Source organism: Stigmatopora argus, chromosome 8 (assembly GCF_051989625.1).
Source record: "Stigmatopora argus isolate UIUO_Sarg chromosome 8, RoL_Sarg_1.0, whole genome shotgun sequence".
Taxonomy (NCBI): domain Eukaryota; kingdom Metazoa; phylum Chordata; class Actinopteri; order Syngnathiformes; family Syngnathidae; genus Stigmatopora; species Stigmatopora argus.
This window is the reverse complement of record NC_135394.1, coordinates 12,373,123-12,398,194: the sequence shown is the minus strand read 5'-3', so window position 1 is coordinate 12,398,194 and position 25,072 is coordinate 12,373,123. Positions and strand designations below refer to the sequence as shown.

Genomic DNA, 25,072 nt, shown 5'->3' with positions numbered 1-25,072 from the left:
TGTTTTGCCGCCGGTCTTTTGGTCGTCGGTCTTTTGGTCGCCGGTCTTTTGGTCGCCCGTTGTCGTGGTCGGGGAGACCAAAAGACCGTGACCAAAAGACCGGCGACCAAAAGACCGGCGACCAATCAACCGCACACTGGAAATTCCGGGGTAGTTAAGTCATGCTTGGATATTGCATGAATGTGTTGCAGTGTTCGGAGAGAGGGCAGCTGACAAAGGACACTAAAATTAAGTACAAATACTGCAAGTCTCAGAAAAGGCGTAACAAGCAGCTGTGACAGGCCGTTTATGTTAGGCACCTCACTTAAATTCCTGACGAGAGCCTAATGGTTGTCAAATGAATCAGATATGCATGTTCAACAAAAGTGGAAGAATTACCGTGAACACTTTGCAATGCCGCGGTACAAACGAGACATTGTTCAGGCATTGTTCAGATATGAACAGACGGGATCAAATTTTACTCTCAGGCAATCTACCAATCACGTCGACCGGTTGATCGCGATGGACGTGACGAGCACCCCTGGTGCAGACTCTACAGTCTCACCAAAGTATTATTCGGCCCCGAGCGTCCGTCACGGCCCATCAAGTGAGGGCCCTCTTCATGCGGGTCACATGGGACGCACACCTACATGATCAGTCTCTAGTGGGAGGTGAAGTCTCGAGGGGTGTACGCCACGCAAAGTATAAATTACTTCCTGGCGAGAGAAGGAGCGTGTTTGCAAATTGCGGAGGCGTCCTCGGGGGACTCTTCTGAAGCAGGTTGTTACTCTCGGCGGGGCGGCACTGAGAGGTCGTGGGAAGTTCTTTGTGGAGTTTTAAAACTGGTCTCTCCGAGCAAACGCCCGCCAGCGTGTTCTTATTAATGCCACTCGCCTGTCAGAAAAAAGGCTTGATTTTTACCCACTGAGGGGAAACATGTGGGCAGGCAAGGGACTGTGAATCCCAAATATGTTCTGTCTTATTCAGATCTAGGGCTGTATTTTTCCCCCTAATACATCAGGGGGAAAACATTTGCACAAGTTCAATGAGATTGGCTGTTATTTTTTTAGGGAGGCACGAAATGTACAAAAAGAACTTTTGCTGGTGAATTTCTCCTTCGTACGATGTCATCCCTGTAAGCTGCTTTGTAAATCCCATTTATGGAAGGAAAGGCTGCAAATAAACAGCACAGATGTGTTGAAAAGCCCAGTAAGATGGGTTTGTATTTGTAGAGGAACTCGTTTTTTGCGCATATTTATAAGACATAATCATCCAAACATTGCTGGACTATGTACAGTGATACCTCGACATACGATCTTAATCTTTTCCGGGACTAAGCTCATATGTCGAGTTTCTCGTAACTCGAGCAAACGTTTCCCATTGAAATGAACTAAAAACAAGTTAATTTGTTCCAACGCTCTGAAAAAACACCAAAAGCAGGATATTGGATTGGAAAAAATGTTTTATTTCTTCTAATTCGCCATCTATTAACAAAGTAACACATAACTAGTGGTTTAATAGTAATAAAATGTTTTTAATATAACTGAAATTGGGCGGATTTCTCCGCAGTTTGGGGGGACTTTTTCCACGACAACGCACTCGTAACGGAACAAACAAATTTAAATTAACTTTGATTAATATATACAGACACACTCAAACATATGTTTAATTTAACTTTACACAAAACTGAATTCTAATTTTGTTTTAATTTTTTTTACCTTTGTTCTGGCCGGGTTAGTTGTTTGCCACGCCTCCACCCTCACGTTCGCTATCGATGAGCTGTTTGCTGTTGTATTCCCTTCAAAATATTCCGAAAATGATGCACACAAATGTCCTCACAATAGGATATCGCACGACTACTTGCCAAGGAGAAGTAGTCTTGAATGAGCGTATCGCGGGAGCTAACAGGCTAAGGAAGGAATAACAGCCTACCCACGTATTGATAATGGGTAATGAAGTTTTATTCTGAGAAAGGGTGCCATTGGCTATCGGTGTTGTGTGCACGAGTATACTTCATTACCCAGAAAGCCCTCTTTTTGCCCGCGCATACGCGTTGTGCGTTCCCTGGTCGATGCGTAGTAGAAACTCGTCTGAATAAATCGTTCAGTGCTCGTAGATATCTGTTATACACAAAAGAGATGCGGCAAAAAAAGACAATGCGCTACAATGATAAACAGCCTCTCATGTCATGGCCACCTGGCTTGGTCGCATCTCGAAATTTTGGTCGTATCTAGGGCGAATTATTCGATCGAAATTTTCATCGTGCCTCGAGCATCTCGTAGGTAGAGCTGCTCGTAGGTTGAGGTACCACTGTATACACATCCAGCTACAGTTAATTGAATTATTTGTCGCATAATTATCACTGAGCGCCTTTGACCTGCAATGCAAAAATATGTACCTATGCTCTCAAAAATATCCTATCTCCATATTTAACTGCGACGAAGTAGAACTCGGAGAAGTATTGTGTTTCAGTGGCGCGGTTCACAAGTTTTATCTTCTGCAACCACGTCGCTAACAAAAACAGCAGCACCTATCGTGAAATAAAAAGACTTTAGTGTAGTGTAGAGACGTTCACAAGGTGGTGATGGAATTCCTTTCACCATATTAAAAACGGTTTTAAGTTATGAGGGGAATTCCTCATTGTTTTTCCACATCTTGCTTGTGGGCATGGGCATTTATGCACGTCTGATCTTTACCATTTGTCCATAGTTTTACAGTCTCGTAGATGCTCGAAAAAGCTCTCTGTTTACCCCCCTCCCACACGCTAACTCCATGACACGGTGATTGTTCACAAAATGAACTCATCTTATACTTGACGTGTAACAATGCATGCTCAGTACGATAAGTCCCTGGATGAATACTTGATGAGTTTTTATGCGCACACATCTTTTCCTTCTCCTTCCTGACATGTGTGCTGGAAATGTTCTGATTATTAAAAATACAACAGCCTGGAAATGAGTGCAAAAGCACATGGAAAGACGAGGCAGAAGATTTGGTCCCAGCTTGCTGTTTTTGGAAGAAGTGGACTCAAATATTAGAATATTCTTTTGATTCGGGGGCAAAAATACAAACAAAAAAATGGCCACTTTCATTTTGGCGGCCCAGAAACTCAATTTTTGACACGTACATTTGTGGCTTCATTCCCATCCAGCAAAATGCACTTTGTATTTTATTTTATTTTTTATTCCATCACCAAACCAAGCCATTTTGAATGAATTCAATATCTGCTCCTCAACGTGAGACCGCATCCCACTCAACTTTTCCATCGAAAAATGCAAGTTATTGCTTTGTCCATTATTGCCGTCTGTCAGGATTGGTTAGGCATTCAACTGTAACTGCGACATACCATTTCCCTTTTCTCTTTTTTTCTTATTTTCCCTGCTCTGAAATCCTTGACTTTGTGGACCAGGAGATCGGAATGTTGTCGTTTCATGCCTGGATGAACACATACACGCAGGTGTGTGGGTGTGCGTGTGTGTATGTTTGCAGTCACCAACACACGGAAATAGAAGCTCTCTCCCCCTGCTGTGCGCATCAATCCCAGGCTGTCAAAGAAATCTCTTCTTGAACAACAATATTTCCAGACTATATGATGTGACCAAGCCTGTAGCAACATTGAAATACGGAAATATCGCAAACAACATGTTCGTATTTCGAATGTTGTAATTATTAATTTTGACTTTGCGAGCAAAACCTGGATATACGAACGCTGTACTGGGGCAGTGAACTCAACTCACTTTACACCAGGCACCAGTGGACAAAAAAACACTCGTAAAGCTGTTTATTGTCACTTCTTGTTTATTGACAAACTGAACATAAAATGGAGAATCACAGGTTGTAAAATTAAAACACGATTTTCCGGAAACTTGCCAAAATGTAAGATTTTCTCTAATTTCCCAACATATAAATGTCAACTCAAACTTAAAAATGTCATTTCAATGTATTCTCCGGACTATAAGTCGTGCTTTTTAAAATTGTTTGCCTGGGCCTTTGACTAATAATACCCAAGAGCAACTTTGTGTTTTTTTCCTCTCTTTTTAAGGCTATAGTTATCTGAAAAACTTGAGTGAACTGATTCCTATTTAGCCAGTTACTCAATTTTTACTATTGTTACTTTAACGTATGTTTGTTCTTGGTTTATCATAAAATCGAAAATTCCCCTCCCAAAAAAGGTGAATTATACTCCTGTCTGACTTTATTACTTATTATTCTTTCCCTCTACATTGTATTCTTTGGCTAGTGCGACTTATAGTCCAAAAAATACACTACTCATACTTCCTGTTAACAAGGAACCACACCATAAAACCTACCCGACATTATTCTTCTCGGGTTAAAAATGTTTTGTTGGTTCTTCTGGGAGGCCGTAACGGAAATTCATTTCCATTCCTATCCACTGGGGGGGGGGGAAATGATCGGACTTACGAGCGTGCTAACGGACCAACAAATCTCAGGGCAGCTTTGTACTCATTCTCTCACATTGTTTCACTGATTTATTATGTAGGCCTTGACGTCGTCGTTTCTGCCTCTCTCATGTCATCGTGAGTGCACAAAACACGTTGGCCATACATGTTATGACATCAATATTTTACCCGCTGAGCCATGGCCGCCAGGACGATGGCTCTATTAAAGCGGCGGGGGCTCGGCAGTGTTCCCGTCCGCTCTGCTGCATTGCACTACAGGATTAGCTTCTCACTGCTGGACTAAGGTTATCTAACCTACAGAGGAGTAAGGGGAGGGGGCTCTGGCATGGGCCGGGGCATGATATCCCTCTCTGCAAAGCTATTACAAGGTTCATCGAGTATGAGTATAGCCACACGCCACTGATAGACGCAGTTAAAAACACATAACGTTGCAAAATGCCAAAAAAAGGGTCGATGATCACTTTATGACCTTGCCCTGACATTTTTGTATTTATTTTTTTAAAATAGGTGACAATGGCTGTACTCGGAATTTCACGTATTTTCAGTCCTGATCCGATGCATCAAGGGGAGAAAAAAAAACGGTACTCGGACGTTTCATCGAAAGACGTTTGGTCCCCGGACGTTTGGTCGACCGGACGTTTGGTCGACCGGATGTTTGGTCGACCGGACGTTTGGTCGACTGGACGTTTGGTAGAACGGACGTTTGGTCGCCGGGTTGTTACTGGTGAAACCAGCTCTCAAAATTATAATCATGAGAGAGAGAGTGAGTTTAATATCTAAATATATAAAATCAAAATATTAACAGTAAACTCTCTGTCATAATTTGACAGCGAGCGAACCCGGCGACCAAACGTCCGGTCGACCAAACGTCTTTCGACGAAACGTCCGGTCACGAAAAAAACGCATTAAAATGTAAGGGTATCACGCTTGCATAACATTATTTTAGCTACTAAAACCCTCGCCTTTATTTTAGATGTAAAATTTGCAGCTGATATTTGAAAGCCACTCAAATGTGATTTTTAAAAAAAAATTATTAAGGATTAGTCTGCTTACAAAAGCATACAATAAAACACAACTTTAGGATTTAAATCTTGAAATGTGAGATTGTATTAATCATAAATAGAAATATCCCTAAAACTTTGCTTATATACAACACAAACATTTCACACATTTCTACGCTTCTTCTACAGGTTTTCTCAATCAGAAAGTTTTTTAGCGTGACTACATTTTTAAAAAATCATACCTTGTGTTAACTCTTTCACTGCCATTCAATCATGTGGCTTTTTTCATCCTTCTATTGTGAATTAAAATGAGTTTATCAATAACAGACGTCCAATCCATTTGAACTGGATTCAAATGGCTGTGATGTCTATCGATACCAGTGGTCGTCTATCACTTGAACTAATCACATAATACGTTTCAAAATGCTAATTCCAAACAAATTTCTTTTATAAAGCAAAATATGCCGTCTATTTTCATGTAATAAATACCATGTGATTATGTTCAACATCCGGGGTGTTCCACTTTTTGACAAGCGCATGCATTTTTTTTCATGGAATTCCTCCATTGCACAGCATTTCTTCTTCAGCAATCCTGTTTCACGGTTGCTTCCAAATCCTGATTGCAAGTATTAACTTCCATGCGCACGTGGACTCGTTGCTAATCTCCCTACTGAATAGGCTGGAGAAAAAAAATGGCGACCACTGTAGAATCCTGCTTTGGTTGGTTGTGCAACATCACTTTTGTGTCAAACTATCCACTTTATCTCTATAACATCGGCTCCCCACTTTAAAGCCAACTATTCCTACCCTTTAAAGAGAGAAGAAGTGAGAATGTGCTCTGAGTAGAAATGGACTGGGCGTCCTATTTTAAGAGCAGTGTGTAATTAATCATAAGCTCGAGGCATTAAAAAAGGGCGGAAATGTATGAGTGTGACTCCCTTGGTGACTTCAGTGTCCCTTGCCTGCCTGGAATCTTTCTCCATAACATTTACTCCATTTTTTTTCCATAATCACAAAACAGTGTTCCAGAAATACAGAGTACAGTCGTTGATAACGTGCGTATCGTTGCGGAGAAATGGTGCGTAAGGTGTTACAGTTGCAAATGGAATTTGTACAAAGGTCCATGTAATCAATATTTAATTACTACTTTCTTTGTATTGCTTGGATTGTGTTGATCTTCATCACATTATTAATTCACAGTTAGGTGCATTTGGGGTTCTTTGATGAGGTACAGTGCCACAGTTTTGAGATTGCAGGTTGGGGTTGTTGTTGTTGTTGTCTTTGTAGAGAAGTACAATTGGCTGGCAACTCATTGGGGGACTACACTGCTGGAAAAGGCGCTATAGCAAGGGTGTCGTCAGACTCGGGTTGGTTTGCGGGCCGCGTTAACATCAACTCGATTTCATGTGGGCCGTACCATTTTAGATATAATATTTAGATTTTTTTAATAAATGGATTAAAACAACTGGATTAAAAGCCCTGAATATTCCGTTTATTATAGATCTAAAACAATGTTTATTTTAGCTTTTTTAAATATATTTTTAGATTTTAGAAAATGATTTTTGAACTAAAAACACAGAAAAAATCGATTAAAAAATTACAATTATTGATTTAAAAAGGGGGAAAATCAGCAAATTTAATATACATCTATACTCTTCATTTGAATTTGATCCCAAAACAGAAAGTCAGCACTCATGATTTACTTTCCCGGGCCACACAAAATGATGTGGCGGGCCAGATTTGGCCCCAGGGCCGCGACTTTGACACATGTGCGCTAAGGATCGTTTTTTTAAGCAGACAGATAAAATCTTTGTAAAATCTGTCAGTTCTGGGTTTGAATATTCGGTATTTTGCATGTTTTCTTATCGGTTTGAATAGCAAGTTTGAAGGTATTGAAGACTGTAAATGTTGTATAGGTGTGACTGTGAGAATGAATTCCTGCTAGTCGAGATGCCTTGGCTGGTGACCAATCCAGGGTGCCCTCTATCTCTCATGCAAAATCAATTCTCATATGCCCCAGCTCACTTCTGACCCAAATCAGGGCAAGCGCTCGAAAAGATAGATGGTTACCATCCGAATATTTTGCCCTTGACTACTGATGCACGATAAGCCATTTTTATTCCATGACTTTCATTCCAAAAGTGTCGCCAAGCACACATCTCGCATATTATTCCCTCCATCAAAGTCATGCAAATCGTTTATATGATTGAATTGCCTTTTTAAAAGACTGTTAGCTTCTCCATTCAAAGTCAACTAACACCAGATTGTTATTTGTCTCGAAAACATGCTGACAATTGGACGGACCAAAATTCGGCATTTTCCCTCATTTGCAATCAAATTCAATAAGGGCCCAATTATGGATTTCTCCAGAGATTGTCTTGGGGGATCATCCTGTAGATCACCCAAATCTGCTCATTAAAGGTCATGGCATATAATCAGAATTGTGAAACGTGTTCAATATTTTCCGAAGCAAATGCTTGCGTGGGTTTAATACCCAGCTAAATGAGAGATTTAGCTTCTGATTCTTTTATTGATACGACTGCTCCTATTTTGTATTTCTCACCAGTCAGCGTTCAGTCTTTGCGCTACAACAGACATCCAGTTTAATGGAGGAGGCTCTGGTGATATAATTGTTGTGATGTGGGCTGAGTTGTTGAACTCGAGTATACTGCGTGCAATAAGAGTAGTAATCACACCCTTTTAAAAGCACCCCACTTATTTTTAACAGCACTGCACTGCAGATAACTGTGCCAACAAGTGCTTAGGAAATCGGCAGGTCAGTCTACAGACTTAGATTAGGGTTTTTTAGCTGATTTTTTTATGGGAGAGTGAGAATTTTTTTTTTAATTCAGTTAACTCTCATTCCCTTTTTTCCCCAACGTCCTACACATGCAACTTTAATCTCGTCGGCAAGAACGCGCGACTCCAGCGGAATTGGAGACAAAGAAAGTACCTGCATTAAAAGCATTTCGATGTCACGAAGCCTCCTCCGACAATGAAAGTTTTCTGCATGTCCGCCCCGAGGGTCACGCGGCGAGTTGATTCTGTGATTTGATTCGCTAATTTGAGGGATGAAGCGGACTTCCTCAAATGTTGGCAGCATCAGAAATATTTGAGGCCTCACTGCCACGGTTTGACATTTACGCCTCTTGGCGGAAAATAACGCTGTCTTCTACCGACATGTGTCATTAACCTTCCAGTGATGGATGATGCGTTGCACTTTTCAGCATGCGACTTACAACATACTCGAGTACGAGCCAGAATGGAATGCTGGGAGTCGCTCACGTCTTGCAGGAAATTGAACATAATCTGCCATATTATCTATGTATGTACATCCGTACTGATATGGCAGGCAAACATTCGAGGCAAATGCACTCAGTGTTGTGTACAGAAACTCTGTGCTAGCACATAATTAGCTCGTACATTCTGTTTGCACCCATTTTGACTCGATTTGACATTTGGCTGCCGTGGAAATAACATGTTATTCACAGTAAATTTGATGGGCTGTTGGAAATTTACCCAAAAGTGACTGACAGTGACAACTTTGTTTATACTCAGGCTGTTCAGGCCCAAAAATTCAGATTTAAAAGAAATTGCGGGAATCTTGAAATGGTACATAGCGTTACCGTGTTTGTTGTTTATGTAATGATGATTAAAATGTTTAGGAGGGAGATTAAGACGGTCTTTGCGTCCATTTTATTTGCACAGGTTCACACAAAAATGGGGACTTGTCGGTCATGGAAGCTTATCAGGAAATCTTGAAATGGTCTAAATTAAAACTGCAGTTGCGAATGGTTGAAGTACAAAATATTTCAAATGCTAGATGTTTTAATCAATCAATTAATCATGTAAAATATTTGTTGTTTGTTAACCATGTAAAATATTTGTTGTTTCTATTTGAATACATACATACTGAAATATTGATTGAGGATTACACAAATGTATTTATCAGATAGGTTATTACTACAGTGGGAAAAATCTGATTCTTTTATTTTTAAATGTTTGAGGCCCTCACCACCAGGGCACAATAAAACCAGCAATTATTCTACTTATACTTGATAGTATTCTGCAGATCAGTCTAACTAAGTTTAGCTAAGGCAGAAAATGAACATTATAGTACACCAGCACAAATTTAAGTTTGAGACGCACCTTTCAAAAGTGTTGCAAAAAGTCTGAATACTGATATAATACTCTAAAACTGTTCAACTTTTGGGCTGTAATTAAACTGCAAATCATCATTTCCTCCTTACAGCGTCAGAAAACGAACGTGAAATAATTACAAAGTCATCTTGCGCCAAACGCTTTCTTCCGAGCGGATGACCAGCCTTAATTCCATAAATGATGTTTATTGCCCTGCCTACATGGAAGTTATGTGCTATAAAAACAATATCTAATCTATATAGGAACGGGCGATGATCAGCTTTTTTACGAGAACCTCGGCTATTTATCAGACATCACCATTCGCATCTCCTTGACGAGCGTCTGTCTTCATAAAAGTTGGCGTGACTCGTCAAACATCTGGCAGAGAGTCGGGGAAAAGAGATGGGCTTTCATCTCATTTACCGTCCAAATTCATCACCGTTTTGGAGCACTCTCGTCATGCTCTTGTTCTGTCAAAGGAATAAATTATGCACTTTCTTGGTTCGCAGTGGAGAGCAACCCGTGCCAGACCAACCCGTGCCTCCACGGAGGGAGCTGTCTGCAGGAGGGGGACGGCTATAGCTGCTACTGCCCCCAGGGTTTCTCCGGGGAGAGCTGCGAAATCGGTGAGTCCACGTCCCCGCGTTAGGGGGCAGGGGTCAGCAGATGGAGCTCGCACCTGGCATATGTCAGTAGAACATTTAGCAGATGTACGTCACTGAGTTGCACAGACTGCTGGCTTTTTTTTTTTTGGATTGGCCATTAAACATGACCCATAATACTCGGCTAGAGAAGCATTCATAACACGATACATTTTCTTGAATGTTTCTCTTTATTAGAGGGATTGACTGTTATTTGGATGAAAGGCAGGGGAATGGTCACTGATGACAGATGTTGTTTATCCGTATGTGTTGGTAGACTGAATCCCCACTACAAAATCAAGTAGTTTTGAACATTCTGCTTGTATTATGGAGCAGTGGATTGTTAAAATCACATATGCCGCTCGTGGAGGTATTTGACGAAACGTTATATGACTTTATAACCAGAAGGGATGCTGCAGAGACGAGTTCCAAAATGGGTGGGCGTTTTCAGACTCCCATTTGGAGCATTTGTTCCAAAACAAGAAGCCTTTCCTCCTTGTTTGTACACATGAACACGATAATCGCGCTCAGATGCGGAACAAAAGAAACGAGCCGACTCCTTGGGGGACTCGATTCGATTCGAGCTCTTCATTTACAGGGAGAACAGAAGCGATGTAACATCCTGCTCAACCTCCGATGTGAATATGGCCATGCAGTTTGGATTGGCAAGAGGAATAGATGTTTTCCTGACTTTGAGAAATCTTGTATTTTAAGGGTACGTTTCGTCGAAAGACGTTTGGTCGACCGGACGTTTGGTCGCCGGGTTGTTACTGTTGAAACCAGCTCTCAAAATTATAATCATGAGATTATAATTCTACCAAACGTCTGTTCTACCAAACGTCCGTTCTACCAAACGTCCGTTCGACCAAACGTCCGTTCGACCAAACGTCCGTTCGACCAAACGTCCGTTCGACCAAACGTCCGGTCGACCAAACGTCCGGTCGACCAAACGTCCGGTCGACCAAACGTCCGGTCGAAACGTAAAATCGATACAGACGGTCGCCCAAACAAAAAAAAGTAGATCATTTTATCTATTTAGCCCCAGAATAGGAACAAAAAAGCTTGGATTTGAGGAAAAAAAATGAAGACAGTCTCTCAGAACGGATGTCAATTTACTTTGAAGGTTGTAGCATTAAATACAGCACATCCAATATATTGTCTAAATGAACCAAAATCAATATACGTTGCTCTTTAAAGACCAATGATGGTTTTCCCTCACGTGAGTCGTAGCACAGCTGTCATCTTTATGTGCTCCACTCTACGCGTCCGTGCTTCTGATCAAATATTCTCACCTCACGCCGCCCCCAGAGAGCGGCTTCATCTCTCCGCTCGGCTGTGATGGGAAAATATGTCTGTCACTGTGCACTCTTTTTGCCTGTACGAGGGTATCGCGTGGGTGCGCTCGCAAGACGCCGCCGCGTACGTGAAGGACACGGCGATCACGGGGGAGCTTGCAGCTCAGCTCAGCTCAGCGAGGGGTGGAGATGCTGATGAAAGAGCTCGAGCGGCGCACGCCGGATGTTGTGGATGAGGGTCGGCGAACGCGTCCAGAGAGGAGACGGGCGTAGTGGGCGCCGGCTGTGCCAATATCAGAAGAGACAAAAGTTCCCCACTGTGAAAGCAAAAGCACGGAAGCGGACAATCAGCGCGCCACGCTACCTTAGAAATTGACAGTGTTCGCTGTTAATGTTCAGTTCATTGGCTTGTTGTCGCGGCAACCTCAATTCCCTGCCAATCTTAATGCATAGGTTAGTGATACATGCCATAATTGACCCAAAATTGTTAACTGAGTTGATAGTGCTTTTAGCAAACTTTCACTAAATACAATAACAAAGATATTTGAAATCCGATTCGAAGGGGAAGAGATTCATAGTTTTTTCGCCTTCAAATTTGTAGAAAGTAAATGTTATAAAATCTGAAAATTGGATTGGATAACTTTATTCATCTCGTATTCGGGAAATTTCATTGTCACAGTAGCAAGAGAGTGAGAATGCAGATACAGGAAAATACATTTTATACATAAATAGATAGGTAATAAATAAGTTAATAAATAAAAACATAAATATATAAATCAAGTAATAAATAAATATATAAATAAATACATTGATAAATAAATTGATAAATAAATATAAATACATTGATAAATAAATATATAAATACATTGATAAATAAATATATAAATTAATAAATACATATATACATAAATATATAAATAAATTAATAAATACATATATAAAAATATATATAAATAAATTAATAAAGACATATATATAAATTAATAAGTAAATATATAAATACATATATAAATAAATATATAAATTAATAAATACATATATAAATGCATTGATAAATAAATTGTTAAATAAATAAAAATTGGAATCTGCTTACGAAAGGATGCTCAAATATCTTGAAATTCATCTAAATTGAGAGTTTTATTGTAAATTATTTAGACACATTGATAAAGCATCGTATCTCTGAGGTGGATTGAACCGCAAATATAATATATTGTCATACGATATCCTCAATTTGATTAAAAATGAACTAAAAATCCTGTAATACACGCGCACACCCCTATTGACCTCAAAGCGGTAAATCGTCAATGACACTATGTGTAATTCGTGTCGTTAATTCACATTTGTCACACGTTATTGATACGCTGCGCTACTGTTGATTGATTTTCCTTGCTGTTAATGCGTAAGCACACCCATACGTCCGCATAATTCGCTCCGTGCGTCTGTACACCCATCGAAACGTATTGATAATACGACTCCAAGCTGTTGCACCGTTTTCTCTTTGAGCGTTACGGATGTGGATCACTTGATTGTCTGAATGAACATCGCCCACAAGGGACCCCTTCAAAAGACTTGTTTATACCGTTGTTGCCTTTGTGAATAATTCTAACCATAAATGCAGTACAAAATATCATGCAAATTGCTAAAGGGACTGTGGAGTCATTTTGATGATTTGTCTCGAAATACATGACATTTGTTGGAAGATAAGTGTTACAAACGTGAACTGACTGAGAAATTTTGAGTGCTTAATCTTAAAAACAGCAAGATGTCATCATCATGAACTTCTTGAAATTCCATTTAGCGGGGCTCCATCTATTGGACGTATAACACTACTACTACCACGACTACTACCACGACTACCACTACTATTACAACTACTATAACTACTACTACCGCGACTACCACCACTACTACCGCGACTACCACCACTACTACCGCGACTACCACTACTACCGCGACTACCACTACTACCGCGACTACCACTACTACTACTACCGCGACTACCACTACTACTACTACCGCGACTACCACTACTACTACTACCGCGACTACCACTACTACTACTACCGCGACTACCACTACTACTACTACCGCGACTACCACTACTACTACTACCGCGACTACCACTACTACTGCGACTACCACTACTACTACTACCGCGACTACCACTACTACTACAACTACCGCGACTACCATTACTACTACCGTGACTACCACTACTACTTCAACTACTATTACCGTGACTACCACAACTACTACAACTACTATTACCGTGACTACCACTACTACTACAACTACTATTACCGTGACTACCACTACTACTACAACTACTATTACCGTGACTACCACTACTACTACAACTACTATTACCGTGACTACCACTACTACTACAACTACTACTACCGTGACTACCACTACAACTACTACTACCACCGCGACTACTACTTCTACTACAACCGCGACTACCACTAATACCACCACTACTATTAGTACTATTACTCGTACTAGTACTACCACTACCACCACTACTAATACTGAGTCTTATATATGAAATACATTTTAAGATGGCCCATTTCTGAAAGCAGCGACTTATAATAAATATATATACTTTGAAATATTTGTATTCATCCAAATTTTCTAGGCTTCTTCTTTCTAGTCTTTTCTTTCGCCCGAACAAATAATCTATTACTGTTGTATACTTTTATCCACAGTCTCTTTAGGTACGAAGTAGACCACAGAATTTATATTCTTGTCATATTTTTTTATGATCTGCTCAAATTCAGTGACTCGCATGACTATTCTGTTCGCCGGAGCTTTGATCCTTTCTTTTGGCATTTGAGGGCACCACAGAAAAATCCCCCAAAATGCAAATAGGGAAGTTCTCGCTGAATAATTGGAAAGTTAAAATGCTCACAAAAATGTTGCACATGAAGCAGGACACATTGATGACAAGATGGCTTTCCCAGGAAGAGGTAGCTGAATAAGCATCCTATCTGGCATCCCGCACATGGCCTCCATTCGCTTCTGCGCTCGGCAGGAAGCAAACTGATTTGATTTCCTGCGCTCTCCGCTCTCTCTGGCTACTTTTTCAATCATGCCGATTAAGATCTGAGTTTCCCTCCCGCTCTTTGCCGCTCCATCCTTTCACCACCTCCTTCCCTTTTTTTTTTTTCCCGGCCCCCATCATGATTCTCCCATTTGTCCTTTCAGTCTAATTGTCCCGCGTCTGTCATCCGCGCTCTTCTCTTATCCGCTTGCGTGGTGCATGTTGCTCTTCATTTTCTGCGTATCGACTCCCTTCAGCACTTCTCTTCAACACCTCTCATTTCCTGACACTTAACCTACACACACACACACACACGTGAAAATGTATGTGTTCACCAACCTAGACACACACATTGAATCATAATGATACTGGATTTTACGTTCTTTTAGATGTAATATTTTACAGAAAGCCATGACATTGACCTTATGTCTTTGTTGAAAGAAGGTATTCACGGTTTTTATTCGATGACAAGATGCATTACTTTCCCCCAAAAAACAACCTCAACAACCTTTCAATGAAAGAAATGAAGTGTCCAGAATTTCTACGTAAATTTAGTCATCATAAAATTGATGGACGGGGTACAGAATTTTTTTTCTCAAAGCCCAAATTTTGAATCAAAATGGCTTTGTAGGATATCCATAATTCTCTGTATTTTTCTTCCAAATTCCACATTCAAATGATCACTCTCCAGGAGCGATGATAGCATTATTTTTGCCAGGGGTTTTGCACCCACACACAAACCTACACACACATGAAGGAGCCTACACAGACTGACACACAATTTCCCAAATCCGCCTTTATACACACATTCCGCACACACGCTCTGTATTTTCCTGCCAAAGGCCAATACAATTATTTCCACTCCATTGCTTGTCTGTATTGGTGCATGAAATGAAGCAAATGTATCTCATCCGTTTGCTCACCTTCATGTTGAGGGTAACCCGCCCCTCCAAAAAATGGATCAACGCCCATTCTATTTTTGCATTTACATGAACTTTTTTTTATATCAATGCATGCATGAGAGCATTGTGAAATAGAAGAAAACAAAGATGCTAGGTCTTTTTACTCATCATGCTTGCAGGAACTAATCAGACCAAAACAGTCCCATGCCACGTTCTCTGATTTTGCATCCTTGATGATTTTGAAGCACGTTTATAATATAATTTGAGTTATAAAAGGCCTTTTAAGCTATTCTTGTATAGCAATAATCGTCCGGAAAACGCTGAACGTCCATAAAATCCAAAATATTGTTATTTTCAAGCTATAATATGGGTGACTAGTAATTGTTTCCTTTTCTAAATGGAGCCGCGTTGAGATTTGTCTTTGTAATGGGGAGTCCTAAAGGAAAATCAACATTCAAAAAATCCAATTAAGGGAATTATTTTGACATTTTTCTGAAGGTTGAAGTGCTATTTTTTACAGTACTTTTTTCCCTACTTTTTATTTCACGAGGGAGCGATACATGCTGCTTTGAATGCGATCACTAAATTAAACTCATATCAGTATAATGCCAAAAAGCTGTGATAGTGTGAGACAAGTTAAACATATTAATTTGGTATTCTTATCGTCATTTTCGGCACTGAATTATAATTCTAAAGCGCTTTTACCTGCAGTGTTTTCCATTGAGGGAACATAAAAATGAAACCTTTTCTTGTATGGAAGCTATTTGGGATTGAACTCCGAATAGAACAACAAGGACAGTGTGTTGATAAACAACTGGGAGTATCACCTCCCGTGACCTCGCTGTGGATGAGGCTGAGGGGTAAAAGGGGGGAGCCAGCGTGGCAAAGGCGTCTTTGGCGTGATTGATGAGCGGCGCTTTGTCACAGTTTGTCGCCAGCTGAGGAGGTCCCTAAGTAGCCCCCTCTGATTGGCTACCTCTTTCCACATCTGCCTCCTTCTCCCCATGCCTCATTAATTCATCCAGGCTGCCGCACTCCCCAATCAGCATATGATTGAGTGCACCGGCAACCAGACCCTCGCCAAAAAAACAAGTCCGCCGGGGCCAACGGAGGCCTTCGCTATCAACGCTTGTTCCTAAAACATGTGCGTGTGTCGTTATCAATTTTTTTTTAAAACAACGCTTTCAGAAGAATGGGCTTACGCTTCCCCATTGTCCTTTGAAATGGTAGCATGTCATGGTTAGGATGATTATCCTTAAAATTGGAAAGTTCTGGTTCTGGATTTTGTATGCTGCAATTAAGTGCTGTGTTTTTTCTCAATGCACGATTGGTTCCTGGACAAAGTCAATGTAATCGTGCTTGGAAGGAAACCATGTGCCCTCGCAACTCGCGTCCAAACATAGAAAGGGGGAAAAATTGGACTAGTCAAATATTAGGAGTTTGTAGTATTACAAGAATTAAGTCATACATTGGAATATTAGAGCATTAAAACATAATATTATGAGAGTAAAGTATTTTTCTTGATTATTTTACGTGAACTGTAAGTTCTTTGCTTTCACAGACTATTCAGGGGCTGTATGTGTATGTGCCTTGTGATTGGCTGATGGCCGGTCGTTTGTCTTTTCTTAAAAATAGCATGGCAAGCTCACAATTTGAGGAAATATGTTGAGGTACTCGTGTGCTTGAGTTCAAGTGTGTGCGTATTCTTATCTAGGTTGGGAAGTGAAGCCAAAATGAAGCTTCTAAAAGCTGCGCACGTAAAAGCGACTCCAATTGATTCCCCTGTGAAAACTCAAAATCGCATATGGGGGTCTTATCGGCTGTCCACAAGGGGTCTCCTGTATACACACACTTCTGCAGACATAAAAAAAATAAGAATATAGTTAGCCGATGATTTGCTGCGGATTCTTCGACCAAAAGCGACTAAACTACGCCTCAAAGTTGCTCAAATTTGGCATATCATCTTTCTGCCTCTGTCTTATAAATGTGACTTCAAACAACATCAATGTTGTTCCTTAGACGGTGAATATTTCCTATTTGCATCGTATTTAAATCTCGAGTTTTATCTCCAGAAATAGATCACAAGAAAAAACAAGAACACGATGCAGTTAATCGATTGCGAAGCAGCCAAGGCGGGCAAACTGTTAGATCTTACAGTTCGTCAACAATAGTGACAGCCGGCCCGTCGCTTTACCCTCTTGGGAAGGGTTCCACTTCAAGATGCCATGAGGAGCTGTTATACTTTAAGTATAGAAGAAATAAGATGGAGGAAAAAGCGCAATAAATGGGAAAAAATTGCAATGGATAGTGAGGGGGATTAAAAATAGAGATGAAAAGCATCCCTGAACGTTGCGGATGATCACCCTCGACCGCAGTGCATCAGTGTGATAAAGTTTTCAAAGAGTTAAGATGTATCTGTGTGTGTGTGTGTGTGTGTGAGTGTGTGTGCGAGTGTGTGTGTGTTGATGGAGGCTCAAAGACACCCAGGAGCCCTCAAAGGCGAGCACAAGCTGGCTGGGTGAGTCAGATAAGATTGCCATTTAGAGAGGAAGTCCAAAATAATATAGATATAGAGAGGGAATGGTGACAGGTGAACCCATGTGAGGGAAATGAAAGGACAAATAAACCTTGGAATAAAAGTGGTAATCAAACGGCCATTTCACACGAGAAAAATGGATCAGGAGTTGAAATCACTGGAAACAATGTTGTACTTTTGTAGTTTCCTCAAAATGCAGGTACATTTTAATGATGCATAGTATGGTACTGTTGTCAAAATCATGACCAATACCGACGTTATCTGTTGCCAATGGGGATTGAACCCTCGATCTCAGAACAGTGAGGTGTATGTGATAAACACTAGGACAAGCAGTCGCCAAAAAATAATGATTTTTTTTTTTAAATAAGCTAAATTATTGGTCGAAAAAGGGATTTTTTTATTGCATGTGTCAAGTTTTCAAAGCTAAATACTTGTTTGAGGGGAGTAATTTCATTTTTTTTTTTTTAGGATTTGTGTTGTTTCTTTGTTTTATGAAATCACCCTGTTACTTAGCTTTGAAAGTGGGCGTTAGTAAAAACATTTTGTTTATTAAGTGTTGCATTTATTTTAAAAGGGAATTGGTGACCAAAAATGTGTCCAACAGCTCAACATATTTAAAACACGACAAAGAGAAATGTAGCTATTCTTATGAGAAATTTAAAGTCTTCTGATGACGATGATTTCCCTTAGTGGGCCACGAAAAAAATGACATGGGGGACTTGATCTGCTCCCTAAGCCTTAACTTTCACACCCGTGCATTCATTTCGGCCCGTTTTTAATTCGCCGGCTGCCATCAGTGGCACCGAAACATGATCATCCGCCGCCATGTGATTAACCGGATGCTTCCGTTCCCAGCGCATCATCTGGCCCCTCAGCATCTTATTGGGATTTGGAGATTGGAAAATAGCAGTGCGAGGAGACATCTTGTTCATCCCGGGTCATCTTTGAAGGCATGCTTTTATTTTCACCAGACACACCAGACAGAGCATCAAAGAGTTTTTTTTTTTTCCTTTCTCGCATTGCTTGATCGGCATTGCACTGAGCCCTCTTGAGAGAACCTCAAAGCCTTTGGTTGCTTCATTGTCTTCTTCTTCTTGATCCATTCTTCTCTTTTTGCACCCTAACATTGCTGGAGGCGCTCGGTGCCACGCACCTTTACACATCCACGCAAACATACCACCTAATTCAAAATCGGTTTTGTTATGTGGAAAATATTTGGCTGTACTTAAAGGTAGGAGGAACATTTTGAACAAATGACCCTCATGTGGAAGACAAAGTAATTAAGTGTGCTAATGGGAAATGTCCTAATGTCTCATGGTCGAAAATGTTCAAACAAAAAAAATGATGAAGCTTACAAGCTCAACCATTTTGTGATAATAGCTATACACATGTGTCAAAGTGGCGGCCCGGGGGCCAAATCTGGCCCGCCGTATCATTTTGTGTGGCCCGGGAAAGTAAATGATGAGTGCCGACTTTCTGTTTTAGGATCAAATTAAAATGAAGAGTATAGATGTATATTAAATTTCCTGATTTTCCCCCTTTTAAATCAATAATTGTAATTTTTTAATCCATTTTTTCTGTGTTTTTAGTTCAAAAATCTTTTTGTAAAATCTAAAAATATATTTAAAAAGCTAAAATAAACATTGTTTTAGATCTATAAAAAACTGAATATTCAGGGGTTTTACTCCAGTTCTTTTAATCCATTTATTGAAAAAAATATCTAAATATTATATCTAAAATGGTCCGGCCCACATGAAATCAAGTTGACGTTAACGCGGCCCGCGAACCAACCCGAGTCTGACACCCCTGAGTTATACCCTGAATTTGGGCTCGATAAAATGATCCTGCATATTAATTCATGTTGAGAGAAAGGTCGGGCAATCTGGGATACTCTCATTTGATTGGCTGAAATAAAAATGTCGTTGGTAATGTCATGTCCGTCGGCCACTTCTTTGAAATACTTTTATTTACATTTTTTTAAATACTTTTTAACACAAAAAAATAGAATACAAAGTGTCTTTTTAAAGATTAGGAATGCACTTTAAAAAAAAAGGTGTCTTGATGCTGTTACGTCAAACAGAAGCATAGAATGGCGGTTAGCATGTCAGCCTCCCAGTTCTGGGGTCGAGGGTTCAATTCCAGGTGGGTCCGTACTGTGTGGAGCTTGCATGTTCTCCGTGGGCTTGTGTGGGTTTTCTCCTGGTACTCCTTGTGCCCTGTGATTGGCTGTCCACCGATTCAGGGTGTCCCTCACCTGGCTAAACTGGGTTAGGCTCCAGCACCTCCTACAACCCTTGTATGGATAAGCAGTTCAGAAAATGAATGAATGCATTTTCTTTTTAAATTTTCCACTTAAGACACCCAACTCCTAATAAACATGACATTGGAAAGTCAATTTTGGTCCCCTTGAACCCAGAATGTAACACTGAAACAAATGTCTAGCGCCCTCGTACACTTTAACACTTTGGACTTCATAAACACAAGTTGAATGTGACGTTAACAAAGTACACTGAATACATAATCAACACAATTATGATGTGCTTCGACACAGAAAGTGACTATAATGAGCTGGTATTAACATACATCCCTTTGTCCTTGTCAGCAGATGTGTGCCTGGCCTAAACGTAGCCATTTTCCTCATTAATGTCTATCTTTGTCTCCTTTTCCACTCACTTTTTTTAACGCTCTTCATCCTAATGAAGTGCCTTTTTTTCCTTTGCGATGGCTATTCGCTATTTGCCGAAGCACTCGTGCCTTGACAGAAATAGACTTCTTTTTAGAAGTCTCCTTCAAAATCGGAAGTTTCTTTGAGCCACTTCTTTCCTTTTACCAGGCTCTCTGCGTATCTGATTTCCCATTTAAATGTTCACTTTTTCCCACTCCTTTGGGATGTCAAGCTGACACCTTCGCTTTTTTTTTAAAATTGCTGCTAAGCTGTCAAACGTTAAGTGCTGTCACTTAGCTGTCACGTCAACGACGGCGATTTGCCGCCCGCATCCGTCCACTCCAACGTTGTCAATCACCCTCACTGATTGGACAATTAAACGAACGCCTTACCTCCTCATTTAGAAGAGACAAATCAAGCCCCTGGTTGCCATGCTGCCTAAGTGGTTGATGGGAATATGATCTCCAAGTACTGTATGTGGGAGACCAAATTCCAGAACGCCAACTTTGCAGAAAGAAGAAAAAATAACGAAGCAGTAGAAAACTTACCTGGGTTTCCGATTGGCTGACCACCAGTTCAGGGTTTAGGCTCCAGCACCCTCGCGACCCATGTGAGGACAAGCGGTTCGGATAATCAATGAATGCAGCTCAGTGTCATTGAAAAAGTCATCACGCGCGATGACAAAGCCACTCCGCCGTCAGCCAATCACTGCAAAACGTATTGAAATCCGATACTTTTAATATTAATATTCATATGAATGAAAAAAGAAGAGCCCAGAAGGACCAACTAATTAACTAGCTAGAAAAAGGACCTTTTGGGTAACCAAAATCACACTTTTAAAGTAAAATGTTGTGTAGAACTGTTAAAATGGCATCAGAGGTTCCAAAATAATAATAATAACAATAATAGTACATTAAAGGATAATGTACAAATCTAAACTTTTAACTCCACCTTCAGCAAAAACTGTTGACTACTACTTATTATGTTAACTATTACTTATTTATCATGTTGACTACTTATTTATAATGTTGACTACTCATTTATAATTTTGACTACTCATTTATCATTTTGACTACTTATTTATAATGTTGACTACTTATTTATAATGTTGACTACTTTTTTATAATGTTGACTACTTATTTATAATGTTGACTACTTATTTATAATGTTGACTACTTGTTTATAATGTTGACTACTTGTTTATAATGTTGACTACTTATTTATAATGTTGACTACTTATTTATAATGTTGACTACTTTTTTATAATGTTGACTACTTTTTTATAATGTTGACTACTTTTTTATAATGTTGACTACTTTTTTATAATGTTGACTACTTTTTTATAATGTTGACTACTTTTTTATAATGTTGACTACTTTTTCATAATGTCGACTACTTATTTATTTATTATTATTTATCAATTATTTATGTTGTTGTTATTTGTACACTTCCCTACTTATTAATGTTGACTACTTTTTTATTACTTATTTATTGATTATTACTGTTTGTTTCTTATTTGTCCACTTCATGGTGAAAGCTTTAAATCTCATTATACTTGTATAATGACATTAAAAGCATTCAATTTCATTCAAATAGGAATTCCAAAAGAAGGACTTTTTTTTACATAAACAACCATCGGAGTCATTTTTTTAACCAGATTCATTAAGTTATTGCCGATGAAATTACTGCAATGAACCAAAATAATCAGTTTCTCAAACCATTTGAACACAAGCTCAGTCTTTAGCCATGCATCCAACAAATACATTTTCAAACATAGGTAGATACGAGCTTTACTTGGTTGTTAAATCTCACAATGGAAGCGTGGGCAGACACTCCAGGGACTCGAGTCTTTTTCTAATTAAAAAGTCCAACGGAGTAATGACTGTGCCGTTATTTAACATGTTTTCATCGCTTGGGGTGAAGCCGTCCGTGAAAGTATTCTCAAATAAAGACCGCAAACATTTCATAGATAATTTTCGACTAAATTCAAGTGTTGAATAGCCTGTAATTACGAAATGGGAAGACCATGATAGGGCTTTCAAGAAGCGTCGTCATTGACAGCCAAATGGCAGCCATTTTCCTCTCCTGCCCCATATGATGTTTTGACATTTAAATAGGCACAATCATGGACCTTTTTTGAGACAAACTCTGGAAATTGCAGGCATTTTTGCGTCAAAGCCGAAGACAAATTAGATTCCGTCGAGGTGAATATTTTCGGCCAGTAAAACAAGGCCGTAGCGGTTTGGAAAAAGTGGAAAAAAAGCCATTAGCGCCAAATAAAGTAGCGTGATACACGGCGGTACTCGACCGAAGCATCGATTGCTTGTCTTGAGCGTTTACCATGCCCGCACCTGGACCGTAAACGCGCTAGCTAAAGCCACCAGGAGCCATAGCCGTGAAATTGCTGATTAAGGTCGAGGTCTCACTTATGAAGGCGAGGGCGAATGGGCTGTTTACCTTTTTTATTTATTTATTTTTTATTTTTCATGACCTCTCTTTACAAGCTTGTTGGCTGGAGTCGAACCTTGTAAGCATCGCTCTTGGCAGGAGGGGAAGGAAGAGCAGATTTTATTTGATTGTGTTGAAAAAAAACAATAACTGGTGAAGGAATCGCATATTTATTGATCAGTAGGTGAGTAAAACACTAACGGAATAAATAAGGTGCATATTGCATTAATAATATAAAACTCTGGCAGTTCTTGTATATTTCTAACAGGAATGAGAATCTAATATACTTGGAAAATGTAATATGCATACTTGTCAACTTGTACGGTTTTCCCCTATTTTATGTTTTTTGATCATTTCTAATTGTGTACGCCAAGGGTGTCGGACTCGGATTGGTTCACGGGCCGCTTTAACATCAACTTGATTTCACGTGGGCCGGACCATTTTAGATATGATATTTAGATTTTTTTAGAAATTGATTAATAGCCCTGAATATTCAGTTTTTTATAAATCTAAAACAATGTTTATTTTAGCTTTTTTATATATAATTTTAGATTTTACAAAATGATTTTTGAACTAAAAACACAGAAATTACAATGATTGATTTAAAAGGGGGAAAATCAGGAAATTTAATATACATCTATACTCTTCATTTTAATTTGATCCTAAAACAGAAAGTCGGCACTCATGATTTACTTTCCCGGGCCACACAAAATGACGCGGCGGGCCAGATTTGGCCCCGGGCCGCCACTTTGATACATTTGGTGTACGCTATACAATAACAACTCTTGCAAGGGATTTTTATTTTTTTGTACATTTTTTTGGTACATTTTTTTGTAAAACCAATTTAGAGCATAAAAAGGCGCCACTTAGGCGAACATTTTAGACTTTTAAGCGTGCCTTATGTGAATGAATATGTGCCGCGTTGCATTTGTATGGTTATTATCACCTCATAAGGGGAATTGCAATCATTAATCAGGGGAGCACTTGGCCGAGGTTGACAGGTATGAATATGTCTGGGAGTTCTTCTCCATTGCAATTTTAACTTCCTATCACTACAGGACACGCTAAGGTTATTTTTAAGAAGCCAAAAGTAACTTGTTGGAATGTCCAGGGAGAAAGTCATTTTCAAGACTGGTGTTAACAACAATAGGCGTCCAATCTATTTCAAGTGGCAGAGGTTGGCAGAAAATGGTCGCTCCAGTCGAAATGCAGTGGATGTCTGTCTCCATCAATGGCAGTGTTTAGGACAAATAGCTTTGAGGATAGACTTGGCATTTATTAATCTGCTTGCTGAATCACTGCATTTATTAAGTACACCGTTTTTCACTGGAATGAAAAGAGCAAAGTTTTCCTCGACTATTGTTGTTATCGTCAATTTCATCTCATCAGACTCTAATATTGGTCCCGACGACAACAACAGCAACAACAAAACAGTCATTGTAAGCCGCCAGTCATGTTTTTGAGCTTTTTCTTTTATCCAGATCCTCTTCGGCAGTTTGGACTTGAATCGGTGGTTTGTCCGTGTTGTTATGCCAACAGATCGATGTATAATTGATTGATGACAGGCTGGTGGAGACTGCTCCAATTGTAGGAGACAAAAGAGGGTCAGAAAGAGAGAGCAAATAGTCGTAGAGGGCAATCGTGATAATTAGAGTGGCCAGATAGAAACGGACAGACAAATCGTAAAATCAAAAGGTGACAATTTCACTATTTGAGGACATTTTGGACTTCACAAATCTTGGAAAATTAGCCTTTATTTTCTGCCACATCGTAATTGCTAACATCTATTCATTAGCTCATCTTGCAAATCATTTGAGAAAACGTTATACTTTATTTGATATTTACAATACTTGCAATAATCGCAGTGACAGGGTTGCAAGTCCATGTTAACTTTTTCTCAGTAGAAGCTTATTGTTTAACTTGCTAAGATATGTTTTTAAAGAAAAAATATTGTTTTAGTCTGATCAAATGCATAACAGGGTTTCAACAGGAAGAATGATG

General features: G+C 39.6%; 1 protein-coding gene across 4 annotated transcripts in view; it reads left to right on the top strand.

The window, feature by feature from the left end:
- ncanb (neurocan b) overlaps nt 1–25,072 on the top strand; it is a 145,203-nt gene that overhangs the window by 82,001 nt on the left and 38,130 nt on the right. For all 4 annotated transcript variants that reach the window (XR_013301238.1, XM_077606629.1, XM_077606630.1 and 1 more), the window contains one exon: nt 10,051–10,167. Coding sequence is in view for 3 of the 4 variants with exons in the window: in XM_077606629.1 (XP_077462755.1) it covers nt 10,051–10,167 (117 nt within the window). In the remaining variant the exon portion in view is untranslated. The remainder of the gene's footprint in view (nt 1–10,050; nt 10,168–25,072) is intronic.